Source organism: Panthera pardus, unplaced genomic scaffold, assembly GCF_024362965.1.
Source record: "Panthera pardus isolate Hobbes unplaced genomic scaffold, ASM2436296v1 HiC_scaffold_22, whole genome shotgun sequence".
NCBI classification, from domain to species: domain Eukaryota; kingdom Metazoa; phylum Chordata; class Mammalia; order Carnivora; family Felidae; genus Panthera; species Panthera pardus.
In genome coordinates, this window is record NW_026526788.1 from 28,724,553 (window position 1) to 28,743,838 (window position 19,286).

General features: G+C 35.3%; 1 protein-coding gene across 8 annotated transcripts in view; it reads right to left on the reverse strand.

Moving 5' to 3' along the window:
• HERC4 (HECT and RLD domain containing E3 ubiquitin protein ligase 4) overlaps positions 1-19,286 on the reverse strand; it is a 136,150-nt gene that overhangs the window by 42,603 nt on the left and 74,261 nt on the right. For all 8 annotated transcript variants that reach the window (XM_019444323.2, XM_019444322.2, XM_019444321.2 and 5 more), the window contains 6 exons: positions 16,571-16,647; positions 16,153-16,277; positions 14,667-14,726; positions 14,419-14,530; positions 13,713-13,902; positions 12,038-12,210 (listed from right to left, as the gene is read on the reverse strand). In XM_019444323.2, the coding sequence (XP_019299868.1) occupies positions 12,038-12,210; positions 13,713-13,902; positions 14,419-14,530; positions 14,667-14,726; positions 16,153-16,277; positions 16,571-16,647 (737 nt within the window). The remainder of the gene's footprint in view (positions 1-12,037; positions 12,211-13,712; positions 13,903-14,418; positions 14,531-14,666; positions 14,727-16,152; positions 16,278-16,570; positions 16,648-19,286) is intronic.

The following is a 19,286-nucleotide window of genomic DNA, read 5'->3' on the forward strand; positions in this document are numbered from 1 at the left end:
AGTTGTCAGCATAGAGCCCGATGCAGGGCTCAAACTCATGGACTGCAAGATCAAGACGTGAGCCAAAGTCGGATGCTTAATCAACTAAGCCACCCAGGCACCCTCCAAAACAGTGGGGCTATTCTAAATCAATAGAGACACAGAGGTGTTCTGGTATGGGATATAGCAGAGCTCCTTGCGTCAGACTAGCCTCCTGACAAAAACAATTATAAACTCTGGACAGTATATAAAAAAACTCAACAATTTGAAAACACTGGAGATCAACCCAAAGCAAGCAAGCAGAAACAAGAATGAACACAATCTTTGAAAGAAGAAAGCACGGGTGTGATACACATTTTTGCCCAAGGAAGTGCTTCCAAATCAGCATATGTAAGAGCTCAAGCACAAAGCAGCAGTTTTACCAGAAGAGTAAAAGACTCTTTACGGAAGAGTCATAGGTCACAAAGTAAGACAGCCAATGTGGCAGTGAGGAAGTAAAACTTCCAGAAAGGAATCTAGAGGGTGAAGCCACAAAACCAGTCAGCAAATTCCCCATACATCATTGGCTAACCTTTTTTTTTTTTTTTTGAGGGGGGCGGGGCAGAGAAAAAGAAAGGATGCGAGTGAGGGGCAGAGAGAAAGAGAGCATCCCCTGAGAGGCAGACAGAAGGAGAAGTGAGGCTCACCTAGGCCTCATGCTCACTGACGCAGCGCATGAGCTCATCTGATGTGGGAATGGAACTCACAAACTGTGAGATCATGACCTGAGCCAAAGTGAGATGCTTAATGACTGAGCCACCCAGGTGCCCTGCTGGCTAACTTTTAAACCATTAGTGTATAGAGTGAGACACTGGGGGAAAAAAACACCCCAGCAGAAAGCAGCACCTGGGAGGTTCCTCTTAAGGTAGACTTCAAGACAAGTATTTCTGGAGAAAAAAGGACACATTTGGTAGGCATGATGATAAAAGGATTAATTTATCAAGAAGTTGTAACAATTCCAAATAACAATGCTTTGAAATATGCAAAGGGGGAATTGATAGAATTTGATGGAATTTTTAACACCCCTCTCTTGGTAACTGATAAAAAATTGACAAAAATAGCAAGAAAAGAACATGTGAACAATTTCAACTAACTTGAACTCACTATAATAGAACATACCACCCAATAATTGTATATAGAGTGTTCACTAAAATAAAATATCCTGGACCACAAAACAAGTCTTACTAAATACATTTAAAAGAATCCAAAGTATACCCAGTATGTTCTCTGACCACAATGGAATTAAAGAGTTAGTAACTAAAAGACATTTGGAAAATCCTAGAACATTGTAATCATTTTAAATAAAACCCTTTTTTTTAGTTTATTTACTTTGAGAGAGAGTATGCATGTGCATGTGTGGGAGAGGAAGAGAGAGGAGGAGAAAAAGAAACCCAAGCAGGTTCTGTGCTGTTAGCATCTCAGGAACCATGAGATCAAGACCTGAGCAGAAATCAAAAGTCTGACGCTTAACTGACTGAACCACACAGGCACCCCTGAACAAAACACTTCCAAATTACCCAAAACTTCTCTTGAATCCATCAGAGAGCTAAAGCCATAAGATTACCAAGGAGCCTGAATCCCAAGGATCGACAGATACTTCCAAACAGAAACAGAATGCCAGAAATGGGTCACCTGTGGCAAAGCAAGAGGGAAGATACCACTGTCACACAAGCAGGGAAGAGGAAATCAGCTAAAATTTTAAGAAATTGCTTAAGACTGAGTATGGGATAACCTGACAGGGTTTTATAACTCCTAGGTGCCCCAGACAGTTTGCACTCACTCAGACTCTCTTCCACAGACCTCCACTGGGTGGTCTCTGGGATGACTGGAAACAGCAAAAGATCACAAGTCTCTCTCAGTGGTGCAAGGAATTGGCTTCCACTGTGAGAAAAAAAGAAGGCCTGCCATCCTGCCCATATCCTTTGCTTATACAGAGAGAGCAAAAGCCTTAAACTTACACTGAGAACGGTAAAGCAAATTCTATGCATTGTTGCTGGAGGAGGGGGAAACACCCTCACTTCAATAGCTGGGAGGAATGGGGGACAACAGTCCTGAGCCCACAATCTTATATCAGTAGGACCAGAGGATCCCTAATGCTGATGGAGGGAATAGAAACTCTGAGTAAGTCCCACCCTGAGATCCAGGCATACATAATCACCTAAGACTAAGGCTAAGACAATAACATCAAAGAAAATTTTGTGTCCTCTCCTCTATTAATCCTGGAAAACACTGAGTAACAAGCAAGACCAGTTTACCACTGAGGAGGGGCAAGAGTGAGAAGGAAAAACCCTCTATCAAGCAGGCATACAAAGCAGAACACAGTGAGAAAAAAAACTTTTGACATTTCACTTCTGTCCAAAGCATCAGGCAACACTAAAGGAATCTGAGGCCTCTGGTATAAAGCCAATTCAGATAGTGGAGCAAGAAGAGGCTTTAGGAAAATATTGAATAAAATTAAAAGTGTATCAAAATTTGAGGGATCCTACTCAAACAGAGAAAAGAAAAAGAAAACTTAGCATTAAATGATCATATTAGAAAAAAAGGTTTAAAATCAATGATCTAAGCCTCTGTTTTAAGGACCGAGAAAGAGATGACCAAATTAAGGACAAATCAAGTAGAGAAAAGGATATAAAGAGCAGATATTTCTGAAAGAGAAAACACTAGAGAAAAATCAAGAAAGCAAATGTGTTTTATGAAAATATTAGTAAAGTTGATAAGCCTCTGAGGAAAAGGGAGAAGACAAAGTACCACTAACGGGAATGAAAAAGGTGGCATCACCACACAGACACAGACATAAATATCACCACACAGACCTACCAAAATTGACTCAAGAAGAAACAGAAAATATAAATTACACTGTACTTACAGTAAAACTTTGGATTGTGAGTAACCTGTTCTGCAAGGGTTCTCCGTAAGACAAGCAAACATTTCTGATAAATTTTAACTTGATAAACGAGTGACATCTTGCAATACGAGCAGTATGTGGCACCGAACATCACATGATCACAAGTGAGCCAATGGTTCTTTAAATTCGCTTTGATTTGCAAGCACTTTGGATTATAAGCGTGTTCCCGGAATAAACTGTGCTCGCAAACCAAGGTTTTACTGTATTTATAAAATTTAATAGGAAATTTTAAATTTCCTAGAAGAAAACTACAGGCCAAGACGGTTTCACTGGTGAATTCTATCAAACATTTAGGGAAGAAATGAAATAATATCAATCTTAACTCAGAAAATAGAGAAAGAGGAATTATTTCTTAAAAAAAGTTGGTGACAATATGAGAAACAAAAATTATCAGATCAATATTCCTTATATAAGCATAAAACCTTCAATAAAATATTAGCAAATTAAGCCCAATAATATATATAAAGTATAATACATAATGCCCAAGAAGAATTTATCCCAGGAATGCAAGGCTGGTGTAACATTCAAGTGTCAATGCATTTCAGTACATTTCAGAAAAAAAGGCAGGAAAAAAAAGGTTTGTTCATCTCTACAGATGCACAGAAAAGCATCTAACAAAATTCAACACCTCTTCATAAAAAACACTCTAAGCAAAATAGGAATACAAGGGGACTTCTTCAAAGAGATAAAGCCCATTTTACTGCAAGTCCATAAGAGTAGAAAATAACATGCTGTGTATATATATAAAAAAAAAAAACCCCAAATGAATCTATAAGAGAATTACTGAAACTGATAAATTAATTTATCAAGGTCACAGGGTGCAAGATCAATACACAAAACACAACTAAATTTCTCCATACTAGCAACAAACAACTGGAAAAAAAAAAACCTAAATTTCATTTACAATAGCAACAAAACCAAATATTTAGCAATACATTTAACAAAAGATGTATAAGGGGCGCCTGGGTGGCTCAGTCGGTTAAGCGTCCGACTTCGGCTCAGGTCACGATCTCGCGGTATGTGAGTTTGAGCCCCACGTCGGGCTCTGTGCTGACTGCTCAGAGCCTGGAGCCTGTTTCAGATTCTGTGTCTCCCTCTCTCTCTGACCCTCCCCCGTTCATGCTCTGTCTCTCTCTGTCTCAAAAATAAATAAACGTTAAAAAAAAAAAGATTAAAAAAAAAAAGATGTATAAGACTTCAGAACTACAGGGGCACCTGGGTGGCTCAGTCGATTAAGCTGCCAACTCTTGATTTCGGTTCAGGTCATCATCTCACAAATGTGAGATTGAGCCTCAAGTCTGGTCTCCATGCTGGGTGTGGAGCCTGCTTGAGATCCTCTCTTTCCCTCTCTTTCTGCCCCTCCCCTACTTGTGCATACACATGCGTGCACTCTCACACGCTCTCTCTCTCTCAGAGGAAAAAAAAAGAAAAACAATAGTATTACTGTTAGGTAGGAAAATGCCCAAGAAGAGGAATGCTGAGGTAGTATCAGAATTTACTTTCAAATGACAAGAAAAAAATACATACATATATGTAAAAGCCAATGTGACAGCATGTTAACAATTACTAAATCTAGAATGGGAGGCATGTACATATCTACTTTGGGGCACGTAGCTGGCTCAGTTGGTAGAGCATATGACTCTTGATCTCAAAGTTGTAAGTTCGAGCCCCATGTTGGGCACAGAGACTACTTAAAAATAATATAAAATCTTTAAAAAAAAATAGGGATTTATCTTTCAATGTTTCTGTATATGTGAAGATATTCAAAATAAAAACCAAAGAATAAAGTGAAAGAAAAGGACTTCAAAAAGAAAAGTCTGAGGAAGAAAAGTCTAGACAAAGATAAGGAGAATAGCATGAGCTAAAGGAGAAAAATTTCATAGGGAAATTGGGTTTTGAGAGTCAACAAATGATAGAATCAGAGTGATATTTTATGAAAGTTATTCTGTTGACAGTGTGAAGTATACTAAAAATACAGAGGCTAGGAGTAGGGAAATAAATCAAGATATTAAAGATTGAAGATTTCTAGAAAATAAAAAAGAATGCAGAGCCTGTGGTAGCTAACTGATACAGAAAAGAGTCAGACCTAACTTCAAAATTTCAAGCAAGAGTAACTGGAAAACAAATGCTGGCAACACAAAGACATATGAGTCAAGAAAAGATGAGTTTTGATGGGAGAGGATCAGAGCTGGGAAGGATGAGAAATTTGGTATTAAATCTTTTTTAAATTTTAAAATGATGGCAAGACTGTCAAGTAGCTCAAGAGAAAGGCCTGCCTAAAACACATTAATTGAGAACATTTTCCTTAAAGGAGACAACTAAAGCTGTGACAGGAGGTGAGACAGTAGAAAGTAAAACAGAAAGGACAAAGTGCAGACCACTAAGAAATATGCCACATTTAGGAGAAGAAAATAAGCCATCGAAAGAAACAAATTCGATCTAACATACAAACTAAATAAAACTAGCTAAATTTCCTGTAAAAATAACAAAAATAATTGTTTATAATTTTCAAAAATCACTAAACCAACTAAGCAGCATTTGAAAAGGAACAAATGAAATCACCTAGTAGATGCATAAATCTATCAGACAGGTGCTTATGTCCAAACAGGTACTCTACGCCATGAGATGAATGAATGGGCAAAATGAGTAACACACACACACACACACAGTTCATGCTTCTAATGGCACTTTACATTTTCACTGAAATACAGATTTTACCTTAAAATTCACTCAGATGTTATGTTCCACTGATGAAATAATAGTAACTATCATTATGGACCAATTACTAAGTACATGTCATGTACATTATTTCATTTAATCTTTAAATCAACCCTATGAAATAGATACCATTGTTACCATCATATGGACAAATATACTAAGATGTAGAGTTCAAGAAACTTAACTAAAGTCACACAGCTAACAGAGCCAGAAATCTTAACTCACTATATGGCCATCTACTTTTTGTTCCTTGATATATGTTCATATATATATGAGTATTTGCATAAAAGTATACAACACATAGTTAGAATGCTATTATATTTAGAACATATATACACATTTTTTTCTTTTTATGAACATGTAAAATTGCCATCAAAGGACACCTGGCTGGCTCAGTCAGAAGAGCATGCGACTCTTGATCTCAGGGTTTTAAATTTGAGCCCCATGTTGCGTGCAGAGATAACTTAAAAATAAATAAATAAGCCTAAAAAAATTTTTTTTAAATAAATAAAACCAATCACATACAGCCAATGTTTAATCTTGGGGCCCACTCTTAAGGGAATAAATAACCCAGTTTAAGAAGCGCATGTTAATCACACCGCTTTCATTTTCAAAGTTGACACTTTTAATCCCTCTATACACTGACACAAAGCACTATGAGCTCTTTTTTTTCCCACTGTTTGATTAATTTATATCAGTGGTCAGGATACACATTTAGGAAGAACTGACCAGAGTAAAACTGCTATTCCTGGCTTTCAAACAAAACTAAGATATCTAGTTTATATATCGAGATCAAAACCTTCATCCTAGAGCAAGGTCAATAAACTACAACCTGTCAGCAAAATCCTGCATACAGACTATTTTTGCAAATAAAGTTTTATTGGAAAACATCCATGCCCATCTGTTTACACACTGTCTGCAGTAAAGTTGAGAGTTGTGGGTTTTTTGTTTTTTTTTGTTTTTTTTTTTGAGTGCTGTTTCCATAGAAACCACACGGCTTGCAAAGTGTAAACTACTACCTGGTCTTTTACAGGTAAAGTGTGCAAACTCTTGCCCTAGTCTTGTCCAAACTCTTTCTATTAAAAAAGAAAACATACACAATAATTACACAAAAATCTCTTTGGCTTTTCCGTCTCCAATATGTATGTTTATAAATATACACACCAACCTTTTTTTAATATTTATTTTTGAGAGATAAAGCATAGGTGAGCAAGATGGGGGGCATGCAGAAAGAGGGGGAAGAGAGGATCTGAAGCTGGCTCCATGCTGACAGCAGAGAGCCAGATGCAGGGCTTGAACTCATGAACCCTGAGATCTTGACCTGAGCGGAAGTCGGATGCTTAACCAAATCACCCAGAAGCCGCTACACACCAACTTTTAATCATGAATGTACTCTAAAATTTAGCAAGTTCCATACGAAATGATTCACATCTCACTGACCTCTGAAATTTTTTTTTAAATATTTTATTTTTATTTTATTTTAAATATTTTAGATTTCATTTAAAAGAAAATGTTTTTTAATGTTTATTTTTGAGAGAGGGAAAGAGACAGAGTACAAGCAGGGGAGGGGCAAAGAGAGAAGGAAACACAGAATCCGAAGTAGGCTCCAGGCTCTAAGCTGTCAGCACAGAGCCCGACGTGGGGCTCAAACCAAGTATTTTAAAAAGGTAAACTGCAGTTTCCTTCACCAACAGCAACCAATGTTTGCAGTTTGTATATCCTGCAATACATGTTTGTGAAAAGAAGTGCTATGTTAGAATAAAAATTAACAATTCAAAAACCAGGTTTGGTTTAGAAACAAATTTCAGTCAAATTTATACTTAGGAGGAAATTATGGTGGATAGTTAATTAGTCACAATGATTTAACAACTAAAGAGAAAATCAGTTAATACTGTTTTTAAAAACAGGGAAAGTAGACACTGAACAAGGAAGACTGATCCAAAAGACCTGCATATATATTAATGACTTACATATAAAATCAACAGTTTAATAAATACATATAAAGATACAGGGACACCTGGGTGGCTCAGTCGGTTAAGAGTCCAACTCTTGATTTCAGCTCAAGTCATGAGCTCATAATTCAGGAGATCAAGCCCCATCCTGGGCTCCACACTAACAGCATGGAGTCTGCTTGGGATTTTGTCTGTCCCTTCCTTGCTTGCGCTCTTTCTTTCTCTCTCAAAGTAAGTAAACGTTAAAAGAAAAAAAAATACACACACACACACATTTGTATAGTAGATAAGATGGACATTATTTTCTCCAGGAAACCTTCCTTAATTCTTCAGTATTACAAGCCCTCTTATGTGTTCTCATAGCACCCTTAATTTTCCTTAATCTAACACTTACCATGCTGTATCACAAATGTTTATTTACTGGTATGTATATAACTGTTCTACATTTAAAATCTAAACAAGGGCAGAAATCACATCTTTTCCTTATCATTGCATCCCTAATGTCTAATACAATGATAAGCACACAGTAGGCACTCGGTAAATATTCGCGAAATGAATACAAAAGAAAAAATCACATGGTAGAAGTTCAAAACCTATACATTCAGTATTATTGCCTTAAATATACAAAATAAAATCTAGATATGTTTGATCATAACATTTTTATTTCACATTTTCATTACAGTTTAGTATTCTGGTTTATAAGTCTCAGTCCAGAGGTGGTATATGTTAAGTATATATGTGTACCTTATCTGATTTAAGGGTTCCTTATTAAAAAAAGTTTGAAAATCACTGATCAGAAGATTAGCATGATATGTAGCAATTAGGCTACAGAGAACAAGTCGGTCTCCGCTTTAGGCATATCAGTAGCTCTACATGTACTGTGTCAAAACCCAAAAACTACTAAATAACCAAATTACTTGCCAATAAACTCATTTATCTGGGAATATATGCACTTCTGACAGCAGGTACCAAAGCCATCTTTCTTATAATACCATTTGGAATACTGGGAATGATTTTTAACTTAAAAGTTTTTCAAAGGACATGACATAAGGGAGGAACAAGTCATCCATATATCCTGAAATGATTAGTAAACACATAGTCCAGTTCTCTTCCTAATCCTGGTCCACTGTAGGTCAAGAAGGCAACCATTTGAGGAAACTTCTAATTTGCAACCGTGGAACAGAGAGCAGAGAAATATACAGTTGTCACACAGAAGGTGTCTTTGAAAAAACAAGTTTCTGATAAGTAATTTGGTTTCACTAAAGATGAAAATGAATCATCCCTGACAGTTAATATCCACAAGGATCTATTTATGGCAGATTAAGACCAAGGAAAGTTTTCTCCAAAGTAAGGAGTAAAAGAAGGATAAGTGACTGCCCTAAGGATGCCCACTAAGAGATGCTTAAGACATTAATACCATTACCACCCTGGTTTTGAGTCTGTAAATAACTTCAAACAACCCAGTTTCCACATAACCCAATAAGTCAAATTGAAAGTAGCTGTTTCCCATCCAAAATTTGGTAGTGATAATAACAAAATCATTGCCTTATGAATGCAGAATTCATTATATATTGTATAATTTGAACAGTATATTCATCCTGGGAAACTACAGGCCAGTATTTTAATCCTTATTTTATAGATAATTCTCCATTTGCATTATGATGAAGACAAAAGACCTGTTCAAAATCACACTGATAGGAAGCAGCAAAAATGGTCTCTTCATAACACAATGCTATCTGCAATTATAGAAGTATGAACCTCTAGATCTAGGGGCATAAAATAAAAGCAAGGGGCGCCTGGATGGCTCAGTCAGTTGGGCATCTGACTTTGGCTCAGGTCATGATCTCACTGCTCATGAGTTTGAGCCCTGCGTCAGACTCTGTGCTGATGGCTCGGAGCCTGGAGCCTGCTTCAGATTCTGTCTCCATCTCTCTGCCCCTCCCCTGCTTGTGCTCGCTCTGTCTCTGTCTCTCAAATATAAAAAATAAAACATAAAAAAAATTTTTTAAATAAAAACAAACCCCTTCCAAATATATTACTACACCTGCTGATAGAGTAGTACATTAGAAACAGCAGGGAAAGAAAAACAGAAAGAAATAGGGAGGGAAAGAAAGAAATAAAAAGAAAAAGAAGAGAGAAGAGAGAAGACAGAAGAGAGAAGAGAGAAGAGAGAAGGAAGAGAAGAGAAGAGAAGAGAAGAGAAGAGAAGAGAAGAGAAGAGAAAAGGAAAGAAAAGAATAAAGAAAAGAAAGCAGAGACTTTGGAAGTAGATTTGGATTTGTATTTCAACTCTGCTACTTACTGGTTTATGATCTTTGACATTTAGGTTAAGGGGCAAAACATAAACTATACAGAGTTTAAAAAATTAAATGAAGAATATAGTAAAGTGTTCACATGAATTAACATACAAGGGAGGTTCTAATTCTAGCCACTGTTAAAATTATTTTCCCTTCCCTTTTAGCTGGCAAGAATGTAAGATCCTAGTATCTAGCATGGTTCCATCAAAAAGGTCTCTGGAGCCACCTAGGTGGCTCAGTTGGTTAAGCATCCAACTTCGGCTCAGGTCATCATCTCATGGTTTGTGGGTTTGAGCCCCGTGCCAACTCTGTGCCGACAGCTCAGAGTCTCAAGCCTGTTTTGGATTCTGTGTCTCCCTCTCTCTCATGGCCCTCCCCTGTTTCTCTCTCTCAAAAATAAATAAACATTAAAAAAAATTTAATTCAAAAAGGCCTTTGGAGATGGAGCCCTATAGTGTTCCTCCTCAGTACAAGTTGAGGTCTCTGATCTAGGCAAAGAACTTAAGTTACTTGTGGGGCCTCCTGGGTGGTTCAGTTGGTTAAGCATCCAACTTCAGGTCAGGTCATGATCCTGGGGTTAGTGGGTTCGAGCCCCACTTCGGGCTCTGTGCTGACAGCTCAGAGTCTGGAGCCTGCTTTAAATTCTGTGTTTCCCTCTCTCTCTGCCCCTCCCCTGCTTGTGCTTTGTTTCTGTCTCTCAAAAATAAACGTAAAAAAAAAAAAAAAAATTTTTTTTTAAAAAGAACTTAAGTTACGTGCTTAAGTTCTGTCTTTATTTACAAAAAACAAAAAGTTATATTTCGTCTCCTTCTTCCACCCTCCCTTTAACTTGTGGTAACAGACACAGCTAAGGAAAAAAATTATTTTTTAAAGAGGCAATAAAGATAAGCAGATAAAGACTGGAGACAGTGAATAACTATTTGGGAATAGGGTCCAGCTGATGGACAAAGGATGGTTCACTGAAGTAATAGAAAAAGAAAAATCTAATTAATCTCTTAAATCCTAGACAAAAGACATACAGAAAAAGTATATTTATCCCATGAAGACAAAGGATCTTCTTTAATAGCAGTTTACTGCAGAATCCAATTAACCCTAAAATGTTAGAAGAAAGCCTTCTTCTGGGAAAGGCAAATGTAAGAATGACTTTCCCATGGAAAGAAATGACAATTATCTCTTCAACTATAATAAAAGACATGACTACTTTACTAGGAATCTTGAATGAACATACTAAATACAAAAGAAAAGAGTAAGTTCAAGAAGTTTAGCTGACGAAATACCCAGAACTTCACTAAAAGAATAAGGAAGAAAAGCAAATGGTCTACACAAGTTCTTTCTTACAGAGAACAGAAGGACTATCTCTTTTATCCCTTAACATTTACCTTAGTGCTAGGCAAGAGTTTGAAAATGCTACAGAAGAAGAAACTAAAGATTAAAGTTCTTAAGGGTTTTTCAGTCATTTTAGAGATAAGAAATATGCTTCTCCCCTTAGGTCATGTCTCCCAAAACAGCTCCTCAAGAATACCAAATGGTGTAACAAAGATATACCTACCAGCTGTCAGGGATGTCTCAAATCCATCTTTAATGAAACAGCTGAGACTCTACTTCTTCATATAACTTTGAACTGCTACAAGTGTAAAGGGTACTATTTCTTACATTGGGAAGAAGGGCAGGAAAGAACAATAAGCAAATTAATGAATTATAGGTGGTTCCAATTTCAAGTTAGTCATTTATTTCAAAAGGAAATACTTTGATTGAAGCCATTAGTATCTAATAGCAAAAAACTTGAGTTTAAATGTTCATAATCATAACTAGGATGCAGTCTCATATGATAACCACCTATAAATAACAAAAATCATTTTTAAACTAACAAATTATGTTCTTCACAAGAAAAGGTAAGAAGAATTCTAATTCATTAGTATGCTATTGTTCTGCCCAACTACAGAAAAAGCTATCTACAAATGCCTAACAAAGTCAAGTAAGACCAAAGCTCCAAAGTATGTATTAAAGAAACATTTAGGTAACTTTTCTAAATTTCTGTAATATACATCTCTTAGGCTAACCTAAATTTGTAATATTAATGTTAAAATAAATATCGATCTGTCAGTAGCAATGAGAAAAGAGGGGAAAAAAGGAACTGCTGAACATACCCTATGCAATATTTCTAAAACCTTTAATGCAGTATGAAGAAAACTGTTGAAAATTCTTCTTTCAGAAGGGGGAATGCCGATCTTGTAGAGTTTCAAAAGATGTACCACAACTTCCTTAAAAAGTTCTACAATCTTGAGGAACAGTGGAGGCTCAAGTACTGACCACCAGTTTTCTGTTAAAGGGTGAACACAAAAATAAAATGAATTTTTTAAAAAAATCACAGTTTTCAAAGGAATCATATGGGACTTTTCTTCTAAAAGCAGTGGCTCTTAGTCCTTTGAAAATCTCAGGAAGATTCATATAACAGTATTTTATTCTAGGATTTGGAGATACCATCCTACTCTTAAGTTAAAGAATACTGTTCTAAAAAGCTCTCAAAAGCAAAAATAAAGTAAGAATGGTTACTGAATTTATTTCTTGGCTTCCTAGATATTAAAAACTCATTACGATACCTAATATTAAAATCAGTTATTAAATAGTACTTTGGGTGGGGTTGGGGGGTGCTGGCTGGCTCAGTCAGAAAAGCATGCGACTCTTTCAGGATCATGAGTTCCAGCCCTATACTGGGTATAGAGATTACTAAAAAAATAAATACATAAACTTAAAAAAAAAAAACCCACTAAACTTTTTTTTTTTAAAAGTGCTTTGTTAGAATTTTGATTTTTAAACATTCTAAAATCCCAACACTTTGGGATCTTTCCAAGTTTTATTTTTTAACTTAACAAAGTTGAAATACTGTGAAGCACCACCTTTAAAATGCAAGGTACTCCTGAAAATCAGATACTGAGAACAATGTAAAGTATAACATGTCTGTCCTTCACCACATTCACTATTTGCAGTTATTAACTACAAATACCATAATCCTATAAAGCAGACAGAAAGAATACAAACACTTTTGACAACATGGAAGCAATACTCTTGTGAGTCCCTGCTTCACTCTTATTCATGAATTCTCTCGGAATTCAGGATTCTACTCCTTGCTTGCTACTTTCTCTGCTCACTCTCAGCCTAAAACCTCTTGTATTGATTTTATTAGTTCTATATATCTCAGCTTCACAAACCGACAAATACTATCAGGAAGGAGAGTATCGGATTAAATGTAGCAAGCAAACTTTAATGGTCAGGAACAGAGATGTAATCTATACAATATGAAAAGTTAAGGCGAGAAAAGTTTAGGCCAAAAAACTAGAGTCTAGAGACAGAAAAATAAGATCAGATGAGCAGTAGAATCTCATCTACATGCAGAGAAATAAAATCAAACATGGGGAAATTACCAAGTAAGAGAAATGTAAGGCGAAGAGTTAACAGAGTTCAAAGAGGATTTACTAACCCATGTTTGTTCAGTTTTAATTGTTCCTCCTCCTTTACTTCTTTAATAGTTAAGACTGAGGGGATGAGAGAGGGGAATATGGAAAACAGTTTTTATCTTTCCTGATACTGTCTTTGCTGTGTTTGATTAAAATTTTAATATTTAACATGCTTTGCCTCTAAAAACTAGTGGACTAGTTTTTCAGAGGACTAAAAAAAGCAATAAAAGGAAAAATAGGTTTATTTTTCACTAAGTGTCAAATAAGCAGGACAGCAAAATTTCAGACAGCAAAAAAATTAAAAACTTATGAGGATTTTCATTTAAAGCGAAAAAATTACAAAAGGAAAAAATACTAAAATTCTTACCAAGTACTTTCAGTGGTGCCTTTTCTAGGTTCACAAGAGCTGTACCAAAGGGAATTGCTATTGTTGTGAAATTGTTGGAATCACTCATCAGGGGGCATTCTGGTAGAGTAAGATAAAACCTCAATGCTTCAACATCAGGTAAGGAGCTAGTCAGCTTAGGGATAAGATTCTTTTCCAAACTAGCTGCCACCTATATTTTGACAAAAAGTAAAACCTCCTTTATTTAAAATAAATGTACTTTCCAAAAAGAAGAAGAAAAATCTTACAATACAGCAAACATGAAATGGTATTTTACAAAAATGTAGCTTACAATTAATCACTGAATGTACTTTGAAGCACAATGAAAATTAATGCCTAAGAGCACTGCTAAGAAAATTTTAAAAATCTTGTGTGCAAGTCTAAAGACTTAACCAACAGCGTAATGTTAAGTAATTAAAGGTCCACTCAAACATCTGGAAAGCTTTACAAATACTTGATAAAATTGTAAATTTTTCAATTTACTTTGATAAATTTACTTGATAAATTAGAAATGTTTTAAAATAAAACCCTATTAATTCTTATATTAGTTTATATAATAAAATCACAGACAACACTTCATAATGAAGCATTTGAAACTGTAAAGTTAATTAGGCTATATACAAAGTAACATGGATTATAAAGTTCAACAGACTACATAACACAAATATAAAATACTTTAAGAACAAACCTGCTGAGATATTTGAGGATGATCAGGTTGTATAAGTTTGTGGAATAAAAGCCTAGCAGCATTCATATCAACTCCTGAAAATTTGGTGCCTGTTCTATAGTGATCATCATTGCTATAAAAGAAAAAACAAAAATAAAAGAGAGAGAAAGAAGGAAAATAATAAAACTGTAAAGTTATTTCACTTCTTTAATATATTACTTAATATAATAAATTTGAAAAATTCCACATACCAAAGAACTACCACTTACCTAACAGCCAGAAAACTTCCATTTAGACAACCAGAGGAAGAAAATGTTCCATCTATTTCGCTAGAAAGAAAGTTAAAAATCCACAAATCACAAAATGAGAAATGTACATGTTTTCCTTTTTTAAAAAAAATGTTTATTTTTATTTATTTTGAGAGAGAAAGAGAGTGAGCATGACTGGGGCAGGGACAGAGAAAGAGAGAGAATTCCAAGAATGCTCCACGAGGCTGTCAACACAGAGGCCAATGCACGGTTCAAACTCACCAACTGTTGAGATCATGACCTGAGCCAAGATCAAAAGTAGGATGCTTAACTGACTGAGCCACCCAGGCACCCCACTTTTTTCTTTTTTTCTGAGAGAGACAGAGTGCGAGCAAGAGGGGCAGAGAGAGAAGGAGACACAGAATTGGAAGTAGGTTCCAGGCTCTGAGCTGTCAGCACAGAGCCTGATGGGGCTTGAACTCCCGAGCCATGAGATCATGACCTGAGCTGAAGTCGGATGCTTAAATGACTGAACCACCCAGGTGTACCCCACCCCTGCTTTTTTATTAATAACAATATTTAATTTAATATTTAATGCCACAGAGTACACCTCTAACCAATACTCAATTAGAAGTAGTAAGAGTTTTATAAATTACTAAAGATTAATTAATACTTGATAAAGGTTTACTGTTTACCCTAATCTCATCCTCTGATTCTTCAAACAAATCTGATGGTCTTATTTTGTTTTTTTGCTTGTTTGCTTGTTTGTTTGTTTTAGGCCTACTGTACCCGGCTATTCGCAGGAGGTCTCCTATCCAAGTACTAACCAGGCCCAACCTTACTTAGCTTCTGAAATCAAATTAAGATCAGGCACAGTCAGGGTGGTTATGACCATAGACTAAAAAACTGAAGTTCTTTAAAAAATTTTTTTTTTACATAAACATACACATTTAATTTTCTTAATTACACATGGTATTAAATCTAATCTGGGATGCTATATTTCTGAACTTCACTCTTTGGGCTTTTAAGAAAAATTTTAATTTGGGAAAATAATCTAGAATTCAAAAAAGATTATCAGATATAGCCCCATATCCCAAAATCCAATACCACCTGCAAAAAAACAAAAAAACTGTAAGTACTAAAACAAGTTCATCTATAAGCAAAATATTCAAGAAAGAAGTAATACTCAAATCTTTTATGGAATACAAAAGTTAAAAGACAGTGATCCTAGGATGCTAGAAGTAACATTATTTTAAACCCAATCCTAAAGTGGGTAAGTTTAGTACTTTAAGTTATCATTTAACATTACATACATGAAAGAATTACAACTTATATATAAATGACATCTCAAAATATCCATTATTATAGAAATTCTAGACATTTAAACTTATGTACATAAACCATTTGTGAAATACTTAAATAAAAACTTCTAAATACAGGATGCACTACCATGGAGGTAAGAGGTCATGTTTGTGTTTGTTTTGTGTCGGTAAAATGTTTTTCTTACTTGGCTATCTCCACAGGAAATCTTCCGGAGGGGTAGCTCAGCCATTTTTGAATTAGAGCTTCGTTCACAGTCCAGATCTGCTTTGAAGGATCCGGACATCTAAAGTCATCTGGTGGCCCACAGTTCTAAATTTAAAAAATAAGTAGATTAGTCAGAGGAAACAAATATATAACTTAAACCAAGACACGTTTCCACTATGCATTTGTTTTTTGTTGTTGTTGTTGTTTTTAACAGAGTATATCTCTACTGAGCACCTGAAACAATACTTACCAACTGGATCAGAAAAGTTTTATAGACTTGAGGGCAAAAAAATTTAAGGCAATTACTTTGTAACATACAAAGAACATTAATAATTACTAATTAATTAGTAATTTAGCTTCATAATTAGCTTCATAATTATTTATATGACTACTGTTACCTGAGGATTAGAGTAATGTGAAAAGCTTTGATCTCCACCTGAGAAAATTCTTTTCACACAGAAATATTCTTCAGAATCTGTAATAAAAATAAAATGCAAAGAAATTCAAGATTTACATGAAATTTTTCAGAGCATCAACTATGCTATTGGATTTTCTCTTAATCATCTAATTTAATTAGACCTACCATTCAGCATTCAATGATATAAAATGACTTGAAATATTCTTAGTAATTACTACGGAAATGAGATGGACCATCGAACAATTCCACAAGCATAAGCAGCACCTCAGAAGTTGGTAAGTTTTTCTTCTGCACAAAAAAGTGGTGTTATCTAGTCTGTATCTTTTTTATCCCAATATACTTTAGTTTAAACTGAAGATAATGTAAAAACTGAATGAAAGGTATAAAAGACAGCTCAGAAGAAATTAAAATTAAGAATATTCATTTTTTAAAAGAATGTCAACAAACAAGTAAATATTAAAACTTCTTCATACGTGGAATTTGAGAAACTTAACAGAAGACCATAGGGGAAGGGAAGGGGGAAAAAACAAACAAAAAGCAAAAAAACCCAACTTGTTACAGACAGGGAGGCAGACCAGAACAAACTGAGGGCTGGTGGGGGTAGGGTGTCAGGGGGACAGGGAAAATGGGTGATGGGCATTAAGGAGGGCACTTGTTGGGATGGGCGCTGGGTGTTGTACATAAGCAATGAATCACCGGAATCTATTCCCAAAAGCCAAGAGTACACTGTATACACACATGTATGTTAGCTAATTTGACAATCGATTATATTTTTTTAAAAAAGCTTCTTGAACAAACACTTGATAATGCAAAATTATTTTCTCTCAATATAGCTGTATAAAAGTAAGCTGACACAGCTCTTCATTGGCAACTGTTTGTCAATAAACCCAAATCCAGTCAAAAAAAATTAAAAATTAATAAGCAAATTGAGAAGCGAAGACAATAAAGTTCTTTTTCAAAAAGAGATTAAAAGGGGTGTGGGGTGGGGGAAGGTGCCTCACTGACTCAGTCAGTAGAGCACATGACTCTTAATCTCAAGGTTGTGAATTCAAACCCCACATTGGGTGTGAAGCCTATTTAAAAAAAAAAAAAAAGATATTCAGGGGCGCCTGGGTGGCTCAGTCGGTTAAGCGTCTGCCTTCAGCTCAGGTCATGATCTCACAGTTCCTGAGTTCGAGGCCCATACTGGGCTCTCTGCTGTCAGTGTGGAGCCTGCTTCAGATCCTCTGTCTGCCAATCTCTCTGTCCCTGCCCTGCTTGCTGGCACACCTTCTCTCTCTCTCAAAAATAAACTTAAAAAAAAAAAAAAAAAAAAGACATTCAAAGTTCCTTCCTTTCTTCTCTTCTACTTCTCAAAATGGAAAGAGTATTATCAAAAGTACTACTGGGGGAAAAAAGTATTGCTGGGATAGTACTTAGGGTATTACATACCAAAACACCAAAGCTCAGTACTGTTAACTTAAGGCTAATTATTTCCAAATATAATACATTTCTGTCATCCTGCTGACTCCCACCACCCCTTAGATGACTAATTCTTCATTTTGTATTATTTTGACCGTGGCTGCTACAGAATTAAAAATGCTTAAGGAAGGAACCACATCTTAATTTCCTTATTCCCTACTACCAAGCATAATGTTTTATTTGCAAAAGAACTCGCTAGATATTTGTTAACATGAATATATAAAGTAATATTTATCTAGCTTAGAACATACTAATAGTAAGAAGTTCAGAGTTCAGAACATCAATATGACTTAATTTTCCACAAGTACCAAGAATGTTCTAAGGTCAAAACAACTTTTAAAAATAGATTAAAAGGGTACAACTTTTAAAAATAGATTAAAAGGGTAAATCTAAAATATTAAATAAATCAGTGATTCAACATAAAATCTTTTCTCTATATCATTTTAATAAATCTACATGAAATCCTTCGCTTTCTCAAAAGATTTAGCAAGATGTTATTCACTTATCCCCAAAATGTGATTTTGCTCTCTATAAATAATCAAGAAGTATAGTACATGAATGGGTTTCTGGGGGGTATGAGGAAGATGCCAAAAATTATTTTTCTTAATTTCCTTTTAATTACTACTGCAAAAAATTTATAAAACCTAGTCATTTGTGTTATACAGCTTCTTGCAGACTGAATTTTGCTGATGGTACCCCCAAAGTTTCTCTTCACATTTTTCTTGGTCTTTTGTACTTCCTGTAAATTGGTAGTTAGATCTAGACAGGCTTTAATTAAATAAGTTTGTTTCAACAAACAAAACTACTAGAAGGTGATACTGGGAATCATTCATCCATCAGGAAGCACATAATGTATGGTTGGATTCCTTTTTGCAATGTTAGGAACTACCGACGCTCAGTGCTAAGACTATTCACTGTGGGTTGAAAAATAATGATATGCTAACACTACTTCCTCATCTTGTAGCTGGCCCATTAGCTTCCTCCCATCTATACATAGTTTGTTACACTGAAATAGGAAAATACCAACTCTTGATCTTTTCCATTTACTTACTCTTCTCTTGCTTTTTGAATATGCATTTCTTCAATACTAAAGAGGGTAATAATTTTTGCATGGGTTTTTAGTAACACAAATTTCCTCTTTGGGAATTTTTATTAATTCCCTTTATTAACCATCTTTTTTTGTTTGTTAATCTTTATTTTTGAGAGAGAGAGAGAGAGAGAGAGAGAGAGAGAGA